The sequence below is a fragment of the Eupeodes corollae genome, chromosome 3 (genome assembly GCF_945859685.1).
Source record: "Eupeodes corollae chromosome 3, idEupCoro1.1, whole genome shotgun sequence".
In the NCBI taxonomy this organism is placed as follows: Eukaryota; Metazoa; Arthropoda; class Insecta; order Diptera; family Syrphidae; genus Eupeodes; species Eupeodes corollae.
The window spans coordinates 41146155-41165344 of NC_079149.1; the positions used below are offsets into that span (position 1 = coordinate 41146155).

At 29.4% G+C, this 19190-nt stretch overlaps 1 protein-coding gene across 15 annotated transcripts in view; it reads right to left on the reverse strand.

Moving 5' to 3' along the window:
• LOC129952541 (transient receptor potential cation channel trpm) overlaps positions 1 to 19190 on the reverse strand; it is a 329137-nt gene that overhangs the window by 45430 nt on the left and 264517 nt on the right. For 9 of the 15 annotated variants that reach the window (XM_056065169.1, XM_056065171.1, XM_056065167.1 and 6 more), the window contains 5 exons: positions 18840 to 18896; positions 18409 to 18441; positions 11380 to 11526; positions 11085 to 11242; positions 4606 to 4796 (listed from right to left, as the gene is read on the reverse strand). In XM_056065169.1, the coding sequence (XP_055921144.1) occupies positions 4606 to 4796; positions 11085 to 11242; positions 11380 to 11526; positions 18409 to 18441; positions 18840 to 18896 (586 nt within the window). The remainder of the gene's footprint in view (positions 1 to 4605; positions 4797 to 11084; positions 11243 to 11379; positions 11527 to 18408; positions 18442 to 18839; positions 18897 to 19190) is intronic. The other 6 variants (XM_056065174.1, XM_056065170.1, XM_056065165.1 and 3 more) reach the window with 2 other exon arrangements.

A 19190-nucleotide genomic window follows, 5' to 3' on the forward strand; every position in this document is an offset into this window, starting at 1 on the left:
GCTCAAGGACCAGTAGAGATATCGACTTCAAATAAATTTTGTTATACAGATAGTAAAGCAGAAAGATACAGAAATGACTCTCAAAATAATTGAGTTTGTTTTTTTTTACAATAGCAATTTGCAAAAAAAAGTGGAAATTTTGGTTAACTAAACATATCTCACGAACCAATAAGTCTAGCGACTTAAATTAAATTTTATGTTATATGTATATTGTAACGCGATACGAAACAAGTATATTTAAAAAAAATAAACAACTAACGATTTTTTTTATAGATCAAAGAACTGAAAAAAACTCTGGGATGCGATCCACACTGATAACTTCCCATCCCGTCTGTCGATTTGTCTTGCTTAAAAGTTTGTCTATATGTACTCGTATCAATTTTTAGCAAATTTGCGTACTATTTTTTGTAGATTTTATTTTTTATAAAAAAACGGACTGTTGGATTTTTATATACAAATTATTGAATATCGAAAACAATATTTTCTGTGCAATAAAATAAGTTTGAAGACAATATTTTTAATTTTTGAAAAGTTATTTGAGTCGAAAGTAAATTTTTACCAAGTTTTAGTATTGTTTTATTAGACTTTTATTTTTTATAAAAAAAACTGTCAATTCCATTTTTCTCAAAATTTTACTGAATAAAATCAATTTTTCTTATAAGATAAAATAAGTTGAAAGCCATTATCTCAAATTTTTGAAAAAATATTTGAATCGAAATTCAATTTTTTCGCAACAGTTAGTTGGATTTTCTCCAAAAATATACTTGTTTGATGACGTTACAATATATAATATAAAATTTAAGTTCGTGAGATATTAAGGGTTAACCAAAATATTCACCTTTTTTAAACTGATATGGTTAAAAAACCACCCACGCAATTTTCTATAGTGCCTTTTCTGCACCTTTCTGCATTATTATCCGTATACTTACTTTCTTACTTACTTAAGGTGGCGCTACAGTCCGGAGAGGACCTGGGTTTCAACTAACATGTGTCTCCTGCCAGCGCGGTCCCTAGCTAGTTGTTTTCAGTTTCGCATGCCAAGTTGGTTGAGGTCTTTACCCACCTGAGTGCGCCACCTGAGTCGCGGTCTTCCTCTACTGCGTCGCCCCTCAGGATTGGATTCGAAGACCTTTGGGTCTGGAGCGTTGATGTCCATTCGCTTTTCATGACCTAGCCATCTAAGATGCTGGACTTTATTTCTGGTAACTAGGTCAGTGTCGCTGTACAGCCCGTACAGTTCGTCGTTATATCTTCTCCTCCATTCTCCATCTATGCGTACGGGACCAAAAATCACCCGAAGAATTTTTCTCTCGAAGCATCCTAAGACGTTCTCATCTTTCTTTGAAAGGGTCCAGGCCTCAGCGCCATAAATGAAAACCGCAATGATGAGTGTCTAATAGATGGTGATTTAAGATGCTCGAGAGAGGATTTTAGTTCTCAATTGCCTTCTAAGTCCAGAGAAGCAGCGATTTGCAAGTGTTATTCTCCATTTGATTTTAGCGGTGGTGTCGTTGTCTGTGTTTGTAGCGGTGCCTAGATAGACAAAGTCCTTAACTATTTGAAAGTTATAGCTGTCTATGGTGACGTTTTGTGAAAGATGTCGTTGTCCAATGTCCTTTTTTAATGACAGCACATACTTGGTCTTGTCCTGATTGACCACTAAACCCATCTTTTTCGCTTCCGTCGCAATGCTCAAAAACGCTCAACTGACATCACGCTTTGATCTTCCAATCAAGTCAATATTACCTGCGTATTAGAGTAATTGAATGGACCTTTGGAAAATTATGTTGACGGTTGAATTTTGCACGATTATTTCCAATACGATATTGAAGAAGTCGCATGACAGTGCATCGCCTTGTCTAAAACCATTTTTGACATCAAATGCATCGGTGAGATCGTTTCCGAACTTGAGGGAGCATTATTATTATCTATATAACATCATTTATTTATAGTCGATGCCTCTACTGATTCTTGAGCTACTGACGACAAAAAAAAACGTCGCGAACGTTCGGACGTACAAACGTACGTACACACGCACGCACAGACATCTTTCTAAAAATCTTTTATTTCGACTCTAGGGACCTTGAAATGTTAAATTTTTCAATTTGACAAATCGGACAAATTACAATAACTTCCTATTGGAAGTTAATAAAGGTCACCTCGAATATTTTACTAACAAAAAATGATTTTATCTCCAAATCTTGGCAAAAATTGAATCATCACTTTTTTTTACAAAAAAAAAACAATGCTAACACTTGATAAAAATTCACTTTCGACTCAAATACCTTTTCAAAACCTAAAAATATTGGCTTCAAACTAATTTTATCTCACAGAAAATATTGTTTTCAAAATTTAGTAAAATTTATATAAAATCTCAGAATTTCTTACAAGTGATTATGTGCCGAAGTCTTTATAATTATTTCCTATTGATGTATTTAATCATAGTTATATTGGCCATGAATTTCACAATTTTTTAAGATAATTAACAAATTTGTATCCGCTGATTTAGTATTACAAAACAATCCGATGAAGCTATGTTATTAAGTATACTTAAAAACTATTAAAATAAACTAATAGAACCAAAGCTTATTGCTTATATAGTGCCTGGTTAACTTAAGCGTATGACAATTTTTGTGTTTATATTATTGTTGAAACAGAGATTAATTACGAATATTTTCCTTGAATTCCAAAAGCTGGCACTTTTGACTACAAGTGTTGTTCTGGTCAACATATGATTTATCACTAAAAATTGGCTATTACATTTTTATAGGTTTATTAATACTTTTTTTTGAAAATCGATACAGGTGCAAAATTTTGAAAGAATTCACGACTATCTCAATTGTTTCGAACGTATCATTTTTTTGTTTCTAGGCACTGTCATCTCAAATTAAGGGTATTTTATAAAATAAGGAACTGAAAAACAAAACTCCCCGAATACGATTTTGTTGGAAATAGTCATTTGCGAACAAAAAAGATGTTTCTGCTTATGACAAAACAAAAACAAACTTTTGAGGGTTGCGGGCATTTTTATATAGTTAAACCGATTTTTTGTTGATATTTTGTGGATCTGTGTAAGTGGTACAGTTGTAAAAAGGTCTCAGTATGGGTCCAACTTGTATTCAATCTTATTTTTTTGAAGGAAGAACTAAAATTGTTGACAAAGCAAGTTACTCATGCAAGCAGAATTGTTCAAAGAACAAATTGAGACAGTTTTTTTTTATTCAAGAAATTGAGATATCCTTTATATATTCTCTAATGAAGGATATTACGGTAAGCAATTTGAACCCAAAATCAGCAGTCTATCAAAAAAGAATATTAATATTTATATGTACAATTGTCCAATTGTATAACTATTAAACTTTTCAAATCGTTTAGCTTCAGACTGCTTATCAAAAAATATTCCAAATACGCCACCGAATTCCAACAATGAGCATTTTGTTATTTTAACCTTGGTAATAAGCTAACAATTTCTAGAACTATCGAAAACTATTTTTATATAGATTTTTGCATCATACAATGTATGAAAATCAAACTGTACACGAGTGGATTTCTTTGACTTTAAAAGGATCATTTTATTTATTTGACAAGTACATACATACTCGTACATACATTCAAAGTGTATAGGGTAGCTCTCTCTATAGTAATGTTAAGATTAGGGGAAACTGTTTTCATATGCATTTGTATTTCATCAGAAGAAGGACCATTACTTTGTATAATGGTATTATTGCTGGCAGCTACAGCTACTTCAACCTCTACTCTAGAAACCATTTGGAATTTACAAATATTTCAAATTGTGATATAAGTGTGTACTTGTTATTCTTATTTACTTATAGATAAAGGTACATATTCGTATTTATAAAGAAAAACCATCTTACAAATTACTAATGTGTACATTTTGTTGATTTTAAATGTAAACATATTTATTTACTTTCGTTCTAGGTACTTCTTTTTGATATTTTATATACATATATATATACATTTATTTATTCGCTCACATCAACACAAGCAAATATAATAAACATTTTATGTTATATGTGGGTGCTAATGTTGAAAAGTCAAGAATATAAACAAGAACATATGAACTTGAAGGACATCTACCGATATTTCTACTTTGTAAACTACACTACTTTAGGATTTCTTTGAAACCATTAAAGTTATTTTAACATACATATAATACCCGAAGGGTTATTCCTGAGAAGAAATAACCATATTTTTCCTTTTATACAAAAGTTTACTGCAAAATGTAAACGTGTCTCTAACATAATAAAGTACCGTCTATGTCAAACGAATATATGTATGCACTCTTTGGTAGTTTTTTCTTGTTTTTATTTCAAAGTAAATTATACACAAATTGGGAGCACCACAATTTGCATAAAATTCTCTTTTTTATATCATATTATTTCGTTTAAAATTTCCAAAGAAAAGCATATCAAAGAAAACCTATAATTAATTCAAACCATTGTACCGTGAACTTAAGAGAGGGAAAGAAAGAATAAGAACATCATAAAATGAAGACATAATTGTCTTATAAATATATCAATTCTTGATGCATATTTCTTTATTTATTTTGATTGTGAAAATAAAATATGAAAACAAAAAACTCACCTAAGTACTTGTTTACGCCTAAAATATTCAGGATCCTCAAGTACCAGTATATACTATCGACACAATAAAATACACGTCCTATGTCCATTGTATTTGGCCGGAAACGCAATGAAAGTCCAATGAGAAATAATATAATGGCTGCTCCATCGCAAGGATTCCACATATTCCAGGCCCAAACTGAAAATTTATGGCTGCATTGGGAAATGAGAAGAAAATAAAGGAACAAAGAGAAAAATTTGAAATTTAAAAATATGTTTATTTTTTATGATTTATGTTTTTTTATTTAAATGTTTTTTTTTGTTCCTTTCAATTCTAATAAAATAAAAAAGGAAAAATAAACATAAAATAACTTTCTGTATTCACTTTTGGTATTTATATGAAAGGCTACCATAATAATGCGGAAACTTTTCAATTGTTAAGAAAATTATGAGTATCTAATATTCTCTTGGAATTTCTGTGGATATTTTATTAGTTTTTCGCGGTATGCATAAACAATTCAAATCAAGTTTCTACCATTCTGAAAAACGTGGATATTGATCTTCTAGGAAACTTGAAGAAGATATCAAAAGTACAAGTAAAATTATATATATGTACCTTAATAATAAACATTTTGTTAAAAATACATTTCTAATGGCTGTTATTTCGGAAATTCTAACTAAAAAATTCTGATACATTCGAAATCTTGTGTAACTATTTTTTGTAATTGAAACTTCTCAAATAATTAAGTATTTTTTTCGATTTGTCAAATTAAAGATTTTACAATTTCTCGACGATTCGTGGTCTTATTTTATTGAGATAAATATATTTTTATTTTATGCTTGTTAAGTGGACTTAAAACAGACTTTTGAAATGAAAAATTAATTGAGTATTTTCTTAACACAGATATTTTTTTAAAAAGTTAAAATTTGCTTGACTCTAAGAAGCCGACGAATAAAAATTATAAACTTTAAAGAAGTGTACAAATTTTGTTAGCTCAAATATTTCATACAAATCACATGGCTTTTAGATATCTGGGCAAAATGGGAATTCAATATACAGTTACTCTCAAAATTGAGCGTACAACAACAACAAAAATCGGCTTTGTTATTTTTAATTATTAAAATGTTATTTTTTTGGAATTTTGTTTTCAATTTTTTCTTATTTAATATTTTATGATAAATGAACAAGAGGAAAAACAAGAATCACAATTAATAAAATATAAAAAATCATCTAATGCATGGCACAAAATTAAGCGTACACTTGGAATTCAAAGAATCCACAGTTGGTCAAATTAAAATTTGAATATTTTATAGGGCCACCTTTAGCCATAATTACAGCTTAAAATCTCCGCAGCATTGATTCAACAATTTTGTAGTAAAAGACAGGGGTATATTTGTCCAAAATCTCGTAATCCTAGTCTTTCAATTTACTTTTGTTATTTGGGTTGCAATTCCGCAACCTTTGCTTTATTTTTCCAACAAATTCTCGATGGGATTGAGGTCCGATGACTGAGGTGGGGTCTTGTGCTGGTTTCTGGCTCTATACAGCAACCATTCCTTCACAACAAACGTGTGTTTTGGATCGTTATCTTGTTGGAAGTAAAAGAACAGGCTGACGCATATTTCTTTCAAGAACGTCCTTCATACCGATATTTTTTAAGTATTTTTTGTTTACCCTTAGTTTGGACGACGATTTCGCCAATTTCACGTAAAGATTTATTGTTTAAATGTAGTTTTAAAATTAATTGTTTTTGCACCAATATAGGATTCTTTCTTTTCTTTGCCATTTCCACAAAAAATGAGGAAGTGAATATTGACACGAAAATTATTTCTGCCACAAACATTGGTTTTTAGTGCCCGTGGCATGATGGTTAGTGCGTTGGACTGTCATGCCATAGGTCTTGGGTTCGATCCCTACCTATGCCATCTAAAGTCTTCTCACGGGTACTGCCTCTTGCGAGAAATTGACAAATTCTATAAGAGTAACTCTTGTCATGAAAAAGTGCTTTCTCAAATTAGCCGTTCGGATTCGGTCCCCTCCATTCCTGACAACATTCCTCGTATACGGGAATGGTGAAGAGTTGTTAGTCAGTAGGCTCTAGTTCTCATGCGCCACCCAATTTATTTATTTTTTACAAACATTAGTTTAAAATTCAATTTAAAAACAAGTATGTAAATAAATAAATATAGCAGTACACTTTTTGAAAACTTCATTTAAGAAGCCATGAATACAGTGTACGTTTAATTATGTGCGATGAAACATTGAGATAATTAAATTTTTTTTTTCTTAATATTAAATTTAATTTACTGTTTAAGTAATGTTTTGTATTAATTCATAAGAAAAAAATAAGAAAAATAAAAATTAAAAACAATTTTTCAAAAACATTGCATCTTAAATATGAAAAGTAACAAATAACTAACTCTCAATTGAGTGTACGCTCAATTTTGGGAGCAACTGTACATATGTAAAACGAATTCCAGTTTAATTTTTAGTTTAATTTTTTTTTCAAGTTTTTGATCTACACTTATTGAGAAAGTGTACAAAAATATTTTTGGTTTTAATTTTTTTACGACCTTATTGTTAAGTTTCTTCGAAACCATTTTTACGGGAAAACTATTGGTTTAAAGGGGTTTCAAGTTCTAAGTTTTTTTTTCTTTAAATTTGATTTAGATTTAAGTTAAATCTAAAATTATTGTTTGAATAATAATACATTTTCTTGACATACATGTAAATGAAGTTTCTAAAAAAAATTAAAACCATTTTAAAACTTGTTTTGAGAAAACTAAATTTGAGGATTTGGGACAAGTTAGTGATGTAAAGAATCGAAATGGTGTGCGTAGCTCACAAACAACCTTTAAATATGCTACTGTAGTGTTGAGGAAAAACCATAAGGACTTTGGCTATAAAGTTTTTAAAGTTCAGTTAACACAGGAAAACCGAAAAAGGTTGATTACTAGCAATGAATATTGTGTCTTTGTTGATATTCTATCGGAAATGTATTTCAAAATGTCTACAGAAAGCCGGTTATGATTTATTATAAAGCTAAGACCGATTAAGAGAAAACCATGCATAAACGGATGAATTTCGTTATGCACAAGTGTTTTTTAAACAATTATTATTTAGCCCATCAAAAATTATAAAAAAAGTAAAAAATAAAATTATTTCCATTTTTTATAATTTCTTATTTTATACTGAACTACAGAAAACAATTAACTGGACGAAAAAGTTCGGAACTTGTAATGTATGTCAGCTGTACATCAAGTTAAACTTATAAATAGTACAGGAATTAACAAAAAAAAAATCGTTAAAATTAATTATATATTAAAAATTGACTAAAAAAAGAGTTACGAATTTCAGAATGAAAAAAAAAGAAACAAAAGTCATGTTAATCAATACGCAAGGAAAATAAAATTAAAAATGATTAATTTAAAAGTATGTTCAGTTCAAGTTCGAAAGATATTCAAAACAAATTGCTTAAAACTTTCTATTTTCGATTCTAGACCTCATATAACTGGGAGGGTTATTCCACAGTCTAACAGCATGAACGAAAAATTAAAGTAAAGGTGGACGAGCGCAATAAAATGGAACGGCTAGAAACACAAAAATCAAATCTGTTACATAGATAACTGAGATTCTTTTTAACAATCAATTTGAAGAGTAAAACACAACAACGATATTTGAAGAAAGCTACCAAATCGCAATTGAAAAGCTGGCGATCTTGAAAAGAGACTTGATCGAACCTACGTAGGTTAAGACCAAACTGAACTATTGCATTAAATTCCAGCTTTAGTTTTTGAGATGATTGACAATCAAGATCAGCAAACAGCCCACACCCGTATGTTATTAAAGGTAGGACATAGCTTTTATCAACTTTAATTTAATATGGGTAGGTAGTACGGATCTAGTAACAGATAGTCCTCTAAGTGAAGCATAAATCTTTGACACCACTGTATTGAGATGGTAATTTCAAGTTAACCAGTTGTTAAAGATTACACCTAAGTTTCTAACTTGGGCAACATATTCAATAATACAATTATTCAACATAACCGGAGGGAAATTATGTGGGTTTGGTTTGTTTAATGAAATTGGAAGAGTTTCGTTGTTTCAAGATTGAGTTTAAGTCCGTTCCGTGTCGTCCAATCATATATAGCCTGTAAATCAATGTTCATTTTAGATATTGCATCCTTAAGCATTATCTCAGGAAAACTAATATATGTATAATTGGATATCATCTACATATATGAGACTTACAGTAAGACAAAACAAAGGGCAGATCATTGATGAACAATTAAAACAGTAAAGGTCCATGGATTGATCCTTAAGGAACACCATTATTAGGAGGAAGGAACGAGGACATTCTACCATTACAAGACACAGCTTGCATACGATTGGTCAAATATGAATAAATAAGTTTAATAGTTGTGTCAGAGAAGCTAAATAGGGTCGTTAATTTATCATAGAGAAGGTTATGGATTACACAGTCAAATGCCTACTGTCAAGTAAGGTAATCACAGTTGTAAATTTATTGTCTTAAGCATGTCTAAGCTGAAACACAACTATATCCAGACCGAAATCCAATATTCCGAAATATAATATTTTACCTAGTTATTTATCAGACTTTCAAAAACTTTTGATTGAAAAGATAGGATAGGTCTATATTCATTCTTCTTTCCTAGTTTTAAGATTGGGATAGTTTTCGATGTCTTCAATAGGATGGGATATGTAAGTGTCACTGTAATGGTGTTGAATATGTGCACTATATGTGGAAGTAGGAAGGGTAGGAGGATTTTAATAAAATCAGACTATATTTAAAAAATCAATAAAAATGCCAAAAATGTTTCTTGGCCGCTTTTTTTTTAATATTTTACAAATCAAAGCTTTCGAAATGATCAGTGATTAAAAAAATAACTTTTCAGGTTAAAGTTGAAAATAAAATTGAAATGTAAAACCATTTTTCTGCATTACATATAAATTTAAAATTCAGCTGCTCTGAAATTTTGTCAACATTTAAAAAAATTAAATTTAATCGACAGAAAAGTTTTGGTTTAAATAAAATTTTTGTATGAATAAAAACAATCTATTTTTAGCGGCTTCATAATACAAAACATACAAAATTTAAGTAATGGAAACCATAAAAGCTTTTGCTTCTGCTAAAAAATTCCGTTGGGGGCAAACAAAAAAACAAATGATTATTTGCTATTTGTCTTAGGAAAATCGTAGAGCATTAAATATTTGTTTCATTACAATTTCTCTGAAAAGGCATTCAAGTACAAACTACGCTGTTTTTAAGGCTAGGGTAGTAACAAATATTATACTATGTTTTCAAAAATTAGAAAGAATACAGTTTAAACCATTTTGGTATCGCATTTAGTTTTAGTTATTTTTCAGTAGTTAGTTCTTTGTTAGACTTTATTAAAAGTTTTGACAAACTTCTTGTATAATTTTTAGTGTTTATTCCGTATCTGAACTTCAGTTTTACCTACATATAGTCCCAAAATATTTTGTTGATTCGAGATAAAATATTTACTATAAAAATATGTTAAAAAAGGGTTTTTGAAAAACACAATCACAATTTTTTTTTAAATTTGGTAAAAAGGAGAAAGGTGGAAACTAACTTTTCTTCAATGTTACCACGTTGGTTTTTACATTGACGAGTATTCCTAGTAATTTTTTTTTAAACACTAAAATTAATCTGCTGTACGGATTCAAAAATACGCGTTTTTAACATCATTTTTATATTTATTAAATATATTCCAACAGCTTGACGTTATAATTTAATGACTACGAATTGGTAATAAAAACAAAAGTTGTTTTCATACAGTTTTGTGTTGTTGTGTTTAGCGTTCTTAAGGTTTATGTATATGATAAAGACTTTAAATAGTGAAGAATGAATGCTGGATTCTTTATAGGTTTACATGCCCTTAAAAAATCTTGAAATAAGGTTTTTCAAATAATAATAGTGAGTACCTTAAAAACCAAATAAGAAAAATAGATTTTGTAGTCAGAAACAAAGAAGTAAAATTTCATCCATATCCTTCTGAACAGTGAGTTGATAATTAAACTTGTATTCATTCTATTCTTTCTAGGGTTATCACGAAAAAGTGTATTCGAGTAATTTAAGTAATAAACGCCTACCATAAAATACCTATCATATGTTCGTCGTGAATGTTATAATTTTTTGTTAGTCTCAAGTTAAATTAAATTCGAATTCATCAACGTAAGAATTTTTATTAAAATGTCCTCATTTTTGTAAATAAGAAATACACTTTAAAGAATCCATAGACAACATTTTTAATATAAATTAATGCAAACATATTACATATCTATTCGCCTATACCCTCATCACACAAAGCTGCCTCCTTAACCAAACATTCCACGATTTAACACAAACGATATTGCTCCTGTATACGAGGTATCATAATAATTTATTCCCGAGAAGTGTATACGAGTCCTTAAATGATCCACACATCCAGATAAACATAACAAATAATAATACTCACGTTATAGCAACCGGTTCAGATGAAATGATTTCCCTTATCTTTTCAAACCCCAGCGTTGTAATGTACGCAATCGAATAGACTTCCTGCCATCGAGGAGTTGGTCCCATTTTCACGAGTACAGTAAAGGTGAACATTACCAGGAAGAACATATACGCTATCTGCAATACAATAAAAGAAATAAACCAAAAACCAACAAAAAAAGGATATGAGTTGATGGGCATTCATACGTAACGTATACATATATATCTATTTCTATACGTATAGTGGAATGCTCCATTTAACCTTTCGTCCTTACCGAATCGGCCCAGAATTTCGTAATGGGCGCCGTATAGAACTCATAGAATTTTTTTCGCAGTCTTAAAGGTTGATGTTGTTTGATTTCGTAGTCAGACATGTTGAAGAACTCACGAAACTGTGAAGGATCCGAGTCAGACAAGGATACCTGCAAATTGTGCGTTATGCACACGAATGAATAAGTTAGTGAGATTTGTATGTAATATATTTTATTTTTATTTTATTTGTGTATATTTTTTTGTTTTTTTTTGTTTTATTATGAAGGAGTTAAGTTGACACATCTAGATAAATGCGAAACTAGCAGAGAAGTTTAAAAAAAAGAAATAAAAAAGTAATGTGAACCACTCAACTAAATTGAGGATGTAATAAATATTATGTAAATGGAGAGAAATTCAAGAGAAAGTAACTACGAGTAGTTTTGTAACAACACGATATATAGAAATGATGTGAGGTAAACGGATACAAAATTTTCCAATCAAAAATCAAACGTGTTTGAAGAACATTTTATATATAAGTTAGTTGCTATAGTTTATAATAATAAAATACGTGTGTGCAAAAGCAATTAAAGTTTTTTTTGTCGTTAAACAAATGCAAACGAAAAGTGAAATAATTCAATCTTTTGGAGAAAAGGATAAGCCTAGAAGTATGTGTTGGAGTTTTTGAACTTTGCTTGGATGAAAAAGTGAGTACAGAGAATTCCGATTTAGGTTTTTTTTTGAACAATTTTGTGTGTACTTTACTGAACAAAATAATGGTGATGCAATAGTGCAGTATTATTCTATCTCTGAAATATCTCTGTTAATAACACAAATCTAGGATCTACACAAGTTAGAAATTATTGTCACGTTTTTCTATTTTGTCGTTTTTTCTAGAGATTATTAAATATTCAAAATGATAAAATTTGTCACAGTCTTGAATGGCTGCAAGTTAATTGAAAGACAAGCCGAAATAAATACAATCATTTGAGGTCTTGAGAGCAGAAATGACGTAACACTCAATTTGATAACTTTACGTTCATCGCAATATTTTGCTCACAGATAAATTAGATTTTTTCACAGAAACGTAAGAAAATCTTTTCTTTTTACTTAAAAAAGTATTACATTCATAATTAAAATTTAAGGTTATGCTTTTTCTGCTCTCATGGTGTCATTTATTTTTACAGAAAATATATCGATAATTGTAGATTTTTGTTTGTATATGTTTTTGATTACAAATTGAACAAATTGTTTTTAAATATAAACTTCTTCTGTTGCAATCAACTAAATAAGTATTACTTTCAGGAACGAAATATAATTTACTTTCAAGATTTTCTATGGCAAGATGTAATTGATTTTCTGAACATTCACTTTTAAGATCAAGGTAAACTGGGTATTCAATGTTTATAAAATGAAGTACTTTAAACGAATATACTTGGTGGGCCATCTAGTGATATCGAAATCTTGACATAAAGTCTGTATCATACTTTAACTTAACGAAATGAGTAGTTTTGGACAAGAGTGGGAAATAATTAAAATCTATTTTCAGAGTAGTTCTTTGAATAAAAATTTTGCTCGAAGTGAAGAACACATCATGCTTGTGCCAAATTTTGTGAAACTTTAATGCTAGAGGAAAGCACTCTCCAGTCGCAGGGTGAAAATATTGTATGTTGTAGCTCAAAATGTGAGACTCAATTCACAAATATCAACCCGTAGTAGATCTTAACAGTTCAATAGAAAATATTGCTTAAAGATCTATGATCATTCGTTTAAAAACTTTAATTTACTTAGCAATCGAAGCCACTTCAATAAAGCTTCTTATAGCCTTAAAGCAACTCGAATTGGCCAGCGATTTTTGGTGAAAATCATCTTTTCTGACAAAGAGCATATTCAACCGAATTTGAATCTCTGCAAACTCCATCATTTTGAGAAATCAATGATTTACAGAGAGTTACAGTTTGGTGTGAATTGTGAAAAATGAGATTTTGCTTAAATGAAATTGAAATTGTGTTAATAGAGAATGGTGGGCTATGCCGATTGATCTTTTACACATCAAATTCCCAAATCATGTTACTAACTGTCTTATAGATATTAACTGACCAATTCGTACTTTTTTGTAAGGAACCGTGAAAGATCGACGATATGAAAAAAATCTGGAAATGATTCAAGCACTTATGGCAAACGTCCTTGACCCATCAACATGACCATGAAAAATTGGATTGACACAATTTTGCAAACTACGGCTTGTTAAATAATCAATGGCAGTGTTTCTTCGTACCCTTATAAACTGGTTCCATTTTTTAAAAACCTTATATATTGCTCATCTTTTAGTCAATTTAGATCTTTGAATTGCGAGAACCAAGGCAAGAATATACATAAGTGCAACCCACAAGGAACAATTTGTATACAAATTTGTCATCATATTTTTAAGATTGAACCATATCTTATATAATTATTATTTTTATTATTATTATTCTTTATTTCCAACAAATCTTTAAAATAATATACAATTTGTAGTAAGATTACGGACTTGGCATATTTGCAGTCTGCCGGAAATGACATTATATAAATAAATCTAAGTTAATTTAAAGTTATATATGCATATTAATTAAGTTATAAATTCGTTATATAATAAATTAGTTTTTAAATTACTATTTTGAATGAATTCAATTTTGACGTGATTTGAAACACAAAAGATGTTAGTGCGAATGATATCAAAAACTATTTCTACATGAAAGGGCAAGCTAACAGAATTTGTACACTTTTGACCAACCCTCAGCACCATTTGATAGCGCATACAATCTTTCCACAGATATTATGCTCTCTTCAAAAAACAATCTTCTTATATCCTGAAAAATAGGACTTACAGCCATGAAATGATACACATTTTCTGGTTCTGTTCTATTGCATAGATGGCATATTTCCTGCCGATCCATTCTATGTGGGATAAAGTTTAAAGTCAATAGTTCAACTCTTGCTTTGAAGACAAGACTTATTTTTTCGGCAGAATAATTTAATTTGAAATATCCTACATTTGTCTGCAATCCATGGTTGAGGTCTCGATCAATTGTTTTGGCTATGGTCGTTGAAGCTTTGCTATAATGCTGGTTAAAAATATTTTGAAAATTGATCAAGCCACTTTGAAACGTTCTTTTCTGAAATGGAGAATGTGCAGTTGTATGTATTAGCCAGTTCTTTTCACTTTTTAAAAGGTGATGCATTCGATCGTAGTGCTTTAGCCATTATTTGTTTATGTAGATTTGAATCATTTCTACCTATGATATTAATACAGTAATATGCATTTTGTTTTAGACTTTTTTTTATAAAAATTGGGGGCAGTCCTGGCTCTATATAGATAGAATACGTTGGAGTTGACATAGGTTACTTGAAGATTCGTTTGAAAAAGTTTCTTTGAACTATCTCAAACTCTTCGAATTGAGTAAAACCACATGCTTGACTACCATATAGCATACTTGAGTTGATAGTTGCATTGCATACTCGTGGCATTGAATATTCGTGGTATTGCAAACGATATATTTCCAAAAATGTTCAGCCACATTGAGTTGAGTGCTAGTTTAGCTTCACTGCATTTTTCTTTTGCATGTTTTGAGAATTAAATTGTATGTAAGTAAAACACCTATTTATGTTTAACTTCATTTACTGTTTCGAGGAGCCTCGTTGCCAATCTTCTAAACTTCCTCTGGTCTTCTTCTGCTTATTTGTTTTTTTATAAATCATAACCTTTGATTTTTTTGTATGTTGATAAAAATATTCCACGTGTTCTTAATTAATTTGACGTGTTGACTACTAGATGGCTCAGCAGTCAGTCAAGAGGTGGAAGCGATGTTTTCAATTCCAAGTGAAGCTAACTTAAGTCCCTTGCTGCTGTCAAAAAAAATTGATGTAATATCTCCAAACAGCTGGTTTGCAAATTTTAAGACTTGTTTGATTTTCACAATTAAGATTTCACTCGATTTCAATAAGTATGTAATTTATAAATTAAAAGTTTATCGCCTTTCAGTGACATTTTCTCTTTTGGGTTGATTTTTTGTAGTTTGGTTTTTATTTCTTGTAGACCTTGTCTCTTTCGCGGAAAATACTAATCCCATTTCCTTTTAATTGTCTTAAAGCTGACAATATTTTATTTGCTTCTTGTGCCGAGTGAAGTTCTAAGAAGACAGTTGCCTTTTTAGTGTTAGTTTGTGATTTCCCGTCTTTTATTAATATGGAAACTTTCACCTTCTTTTAATTCGAGAAGCTCAGCGCAAGTTTGTTTTGCAATATCAACTGCGCTAGTTTGTCCATCTAGAGGAAGGTATACTACAACACAGTTTTCATATTGCTTCTATTATAAATTTTCTATTTGTGATAGCAGAATGTCACAACGATCTGTCATTGTCTTTAGTTTTTCGTTTAATTGAGAATTTGTTCTTTTTAATGTTTCAATCTCCGAAGTTAGAGAAGCGACATCAGCTCTGGTAGCTAGATCTTTGACTTGATCGGTGATAGTTGCTGTGAGCAGTTCTTGGAACTGGGCGACTGACATCCTTACTATTTCGGTTTTATCTGAGTCGCGTTTTTCGCTGTTGTTTAGTTGTTCGGGAGAAATTGCTGTTAAATTTCTTTTATTTTAAGTGCTCATGAGGATACCGTATAGCAAAGTTTGTTTGCGAATTTTATTTATTTTTTTTAGTTGTACTCCTACCTTGCAGTAAAAGTGGTTTTTTGATGTGATATTGAACTTTATGAGTTAAACTTTGAATTAGATATACAAAATGTAGTTTTCAACTATTTTATTACGATTAAAAATAAAATTGTTTGGAAAAAAAGCAGCACCTTAAACTTGACAGTTAAATGTCATATCATCTAATACCTAATAAATTAAAAATTCTCATCCTGCGAAGTTCTGCCTTTCCACTCTATTGGTGAACAAAATTTTTTATAACCTAAGTTTTTTAGTTTCGCAGAATTTAAGTTTGATATCCAATATGTTCTTAATCTAAATTTTGGTGATAAAATAGCATTAAACTAATTTTCATATTAAAAAAAAAATGTGTTTTTTCACTTAAAGAAACGAATGTTTACATACAAATATTTCCAAATTCTGCCCAACAAGGATATAAGGAAATCTGGAAAAACAAATATATTATTTCTAATATCCGAGTTTTTGTGATATCAAAACTTCGTAAGTATAAGAAAATAATAAGATTTTTTTGTATTGTAATGATTATGAACGACTTTTTTTGTTATTTAAGAGTTTGTTATGACCTTACAAAATAGGTTTTTTTTTCTGTAAGGCCATGAATTGAAAAATGTAATTAATTCAGAATTGAAGTATTTTTTTTTGGATTTTAAAGATAAATTTGCTATATAAAATCGTGTTGAATATGAATCATTCTAATCTTCATTTGTAGCCTTAGCTGAATCCTATTGACTAAATTAAAAGGAATCACAATTTTTTTCAAATTGACATTTTCAGAACTGAGCTTTTATTTAGAATATATCATAAATTTTAGGTTAGACATGATATTTAAAAGAATTTAATTTTCGTTAAAATAAGCTGAAAATTTTGAATGTATTAAGCTAAAAAGTGTTATTTTTAGAAATCGATTTGTAAAACATCAGATTTTTTAGCGAAATTAACAAACTGAAGTAAGGAAAAAAGGACCTATATTACAGTATATAACTTTGTGTATATGTACACCTTTAATTGATTCCTAATTGAAATAACTTTATTATAGTTCCACCTGTCTATTCATAAATTGATTTAATAAATAATGATAAAGAGAAATAATAGTTATAACCACAATTTTCATAATAATTGATGTTGTTTTCAATCTGATTCTGATTAAAGTGTCACCATTACACATTTATTATCATTAACAACAATAACAATTATGACACAAAAACCATCAAATAATAATAATTTTGTTTTTGATGTTGAATTGTCAGGTCATCGGATTTGTATTATATGACTTCCTATTTATATATATGTATGCAGAGAAAGGGTTGGTTTCTGTTTGGCCGAGACAACTCAACAATGGTTAACCTTCTCATGCACGTAAACCTTTGTATGTAGTATCAGTGAAGGCGTGAAAAGTGAAAATCAACTCGACGACGACTCAACCGATGTGTCAGTGACAGATTTAATTTGTATCGTGGGCTTTTAAATTCCTGACAATAAGCGTGATTTTCAATATCGTACTATTTTTGTTTATCGTTTGAGTTCTGTTTTTCGTCCTTGGAGAAGAGACAGAAGAAATTAAAGGAACTTTTAAAATAATTAAGTAGAAAGAGTCCTTTCAAATTCAAGCGAAAAATACAAATTTATTTTTAGTAAATTTTGGATACTACGAAATTTCCCAATATAAAATAAAGTTGCGTATTAATCACAAAACTGTATTGTTCTTTTGATAAAATCGAAAATAAAATTTCATATTTCGAAGAATATAATACATAAATATATAAATGCTGGAAATTTAATTAATATTTTTCTGTTTGTTAAGAAAAAAGTATTAAATGATAAAGTAACTAAAACTAAGTGAAAAGACAACTCCTTTTTACATGTATTACAATATTTTAGAGGTTTTTAAAGAGTATTTTTATCTGTAGCTATGTAACAGTTAGAAAGTGCAAAAGAAAACTTCCACCACCACCACCGTGCCGCATAAGACTGTACTGTACATTAGTAGAGAGATATACAAAAGAATACTTATCAAAGGACATCGTTTCATTAAAAAGACTAAACTTAACTCTACAAGGCGCGAAAAGAAAACACTAGCATTAACAAAATTAAATACATAATAATAACAATACAAAATATAAAACTTCATAAAATAAGAAGCTTATAATTATTTTAAAAATACCACAATAAAAGAAAGGAAACTCAAATCATAAAACACACAACACCACTTAATTATTTTGTACATCAGCTAAAGTATAGAACTTTCTTAAACTGTTTGTATAATTTAAATGTTCATCTAGAATTTTTCTTGCATTAATCTAAGAAAATATTTATAATATGGAAAAAGAAAAAGAAAACAACACAAACTAACTTTTGCGGGTTCTTCCGCTCCTGACAGGTCGACCTGTGTGTGTGGGCATTTAATAATGAATATGAAAATTGGAAAAGCGATATTTTTGTTTTTAGGTGAAAAAAATCCCACTGACATAACAATTAAAATTAATTTATTAAAATTAAAAAAAAATAATATAAATATATGGTTAAAGTTATTACATATTTTACAGTTTTAATGAATGTTTACATGTAGTTAATGTAATTTTCCTTTTTTTTTGTTTCATCATAAATGAGTTTTTATTGCTGATTTTTTTTAATTTTAATTTAAAAACATTAAATACATAATGTATTGTTTACACTACCGTAACTACAAATGAGAAGAAATGGAAAAAAGTTTCCCTTTCCCGCAAATAAAAAAAGGAAATTAAAAAAAAAAGATTTTTTTTTTAAATCATTTACGATACTCACTTTTCCATTTTCTTGTACTTTGGTTTCACGAATCGAAAAGGTATCTGCCAAAAGAGCCTGAAATTTTTACGTCATTTTCATCGTTTTAATCAAGACTTTTTTAGTTAAAAAGATTTGTGTTTTGTTGTTGTTTTATGTTTAAGACATACACAAGTTAAAAAAAAATTATAGGAAAGATACACACAACTTAAGGGCAGGACAGCACCAAGTTTTGAGTTGATTTTTTAGATTTGTCCTTAGTAATACTGTTTTAAATTAATGAAAGTACGAGTACATTATTTTACTATATCCAAAAACACATATTGAAACTAAGCGAAAAATGATTTGTGTATTTTTGGGTGTGTAGGTGTA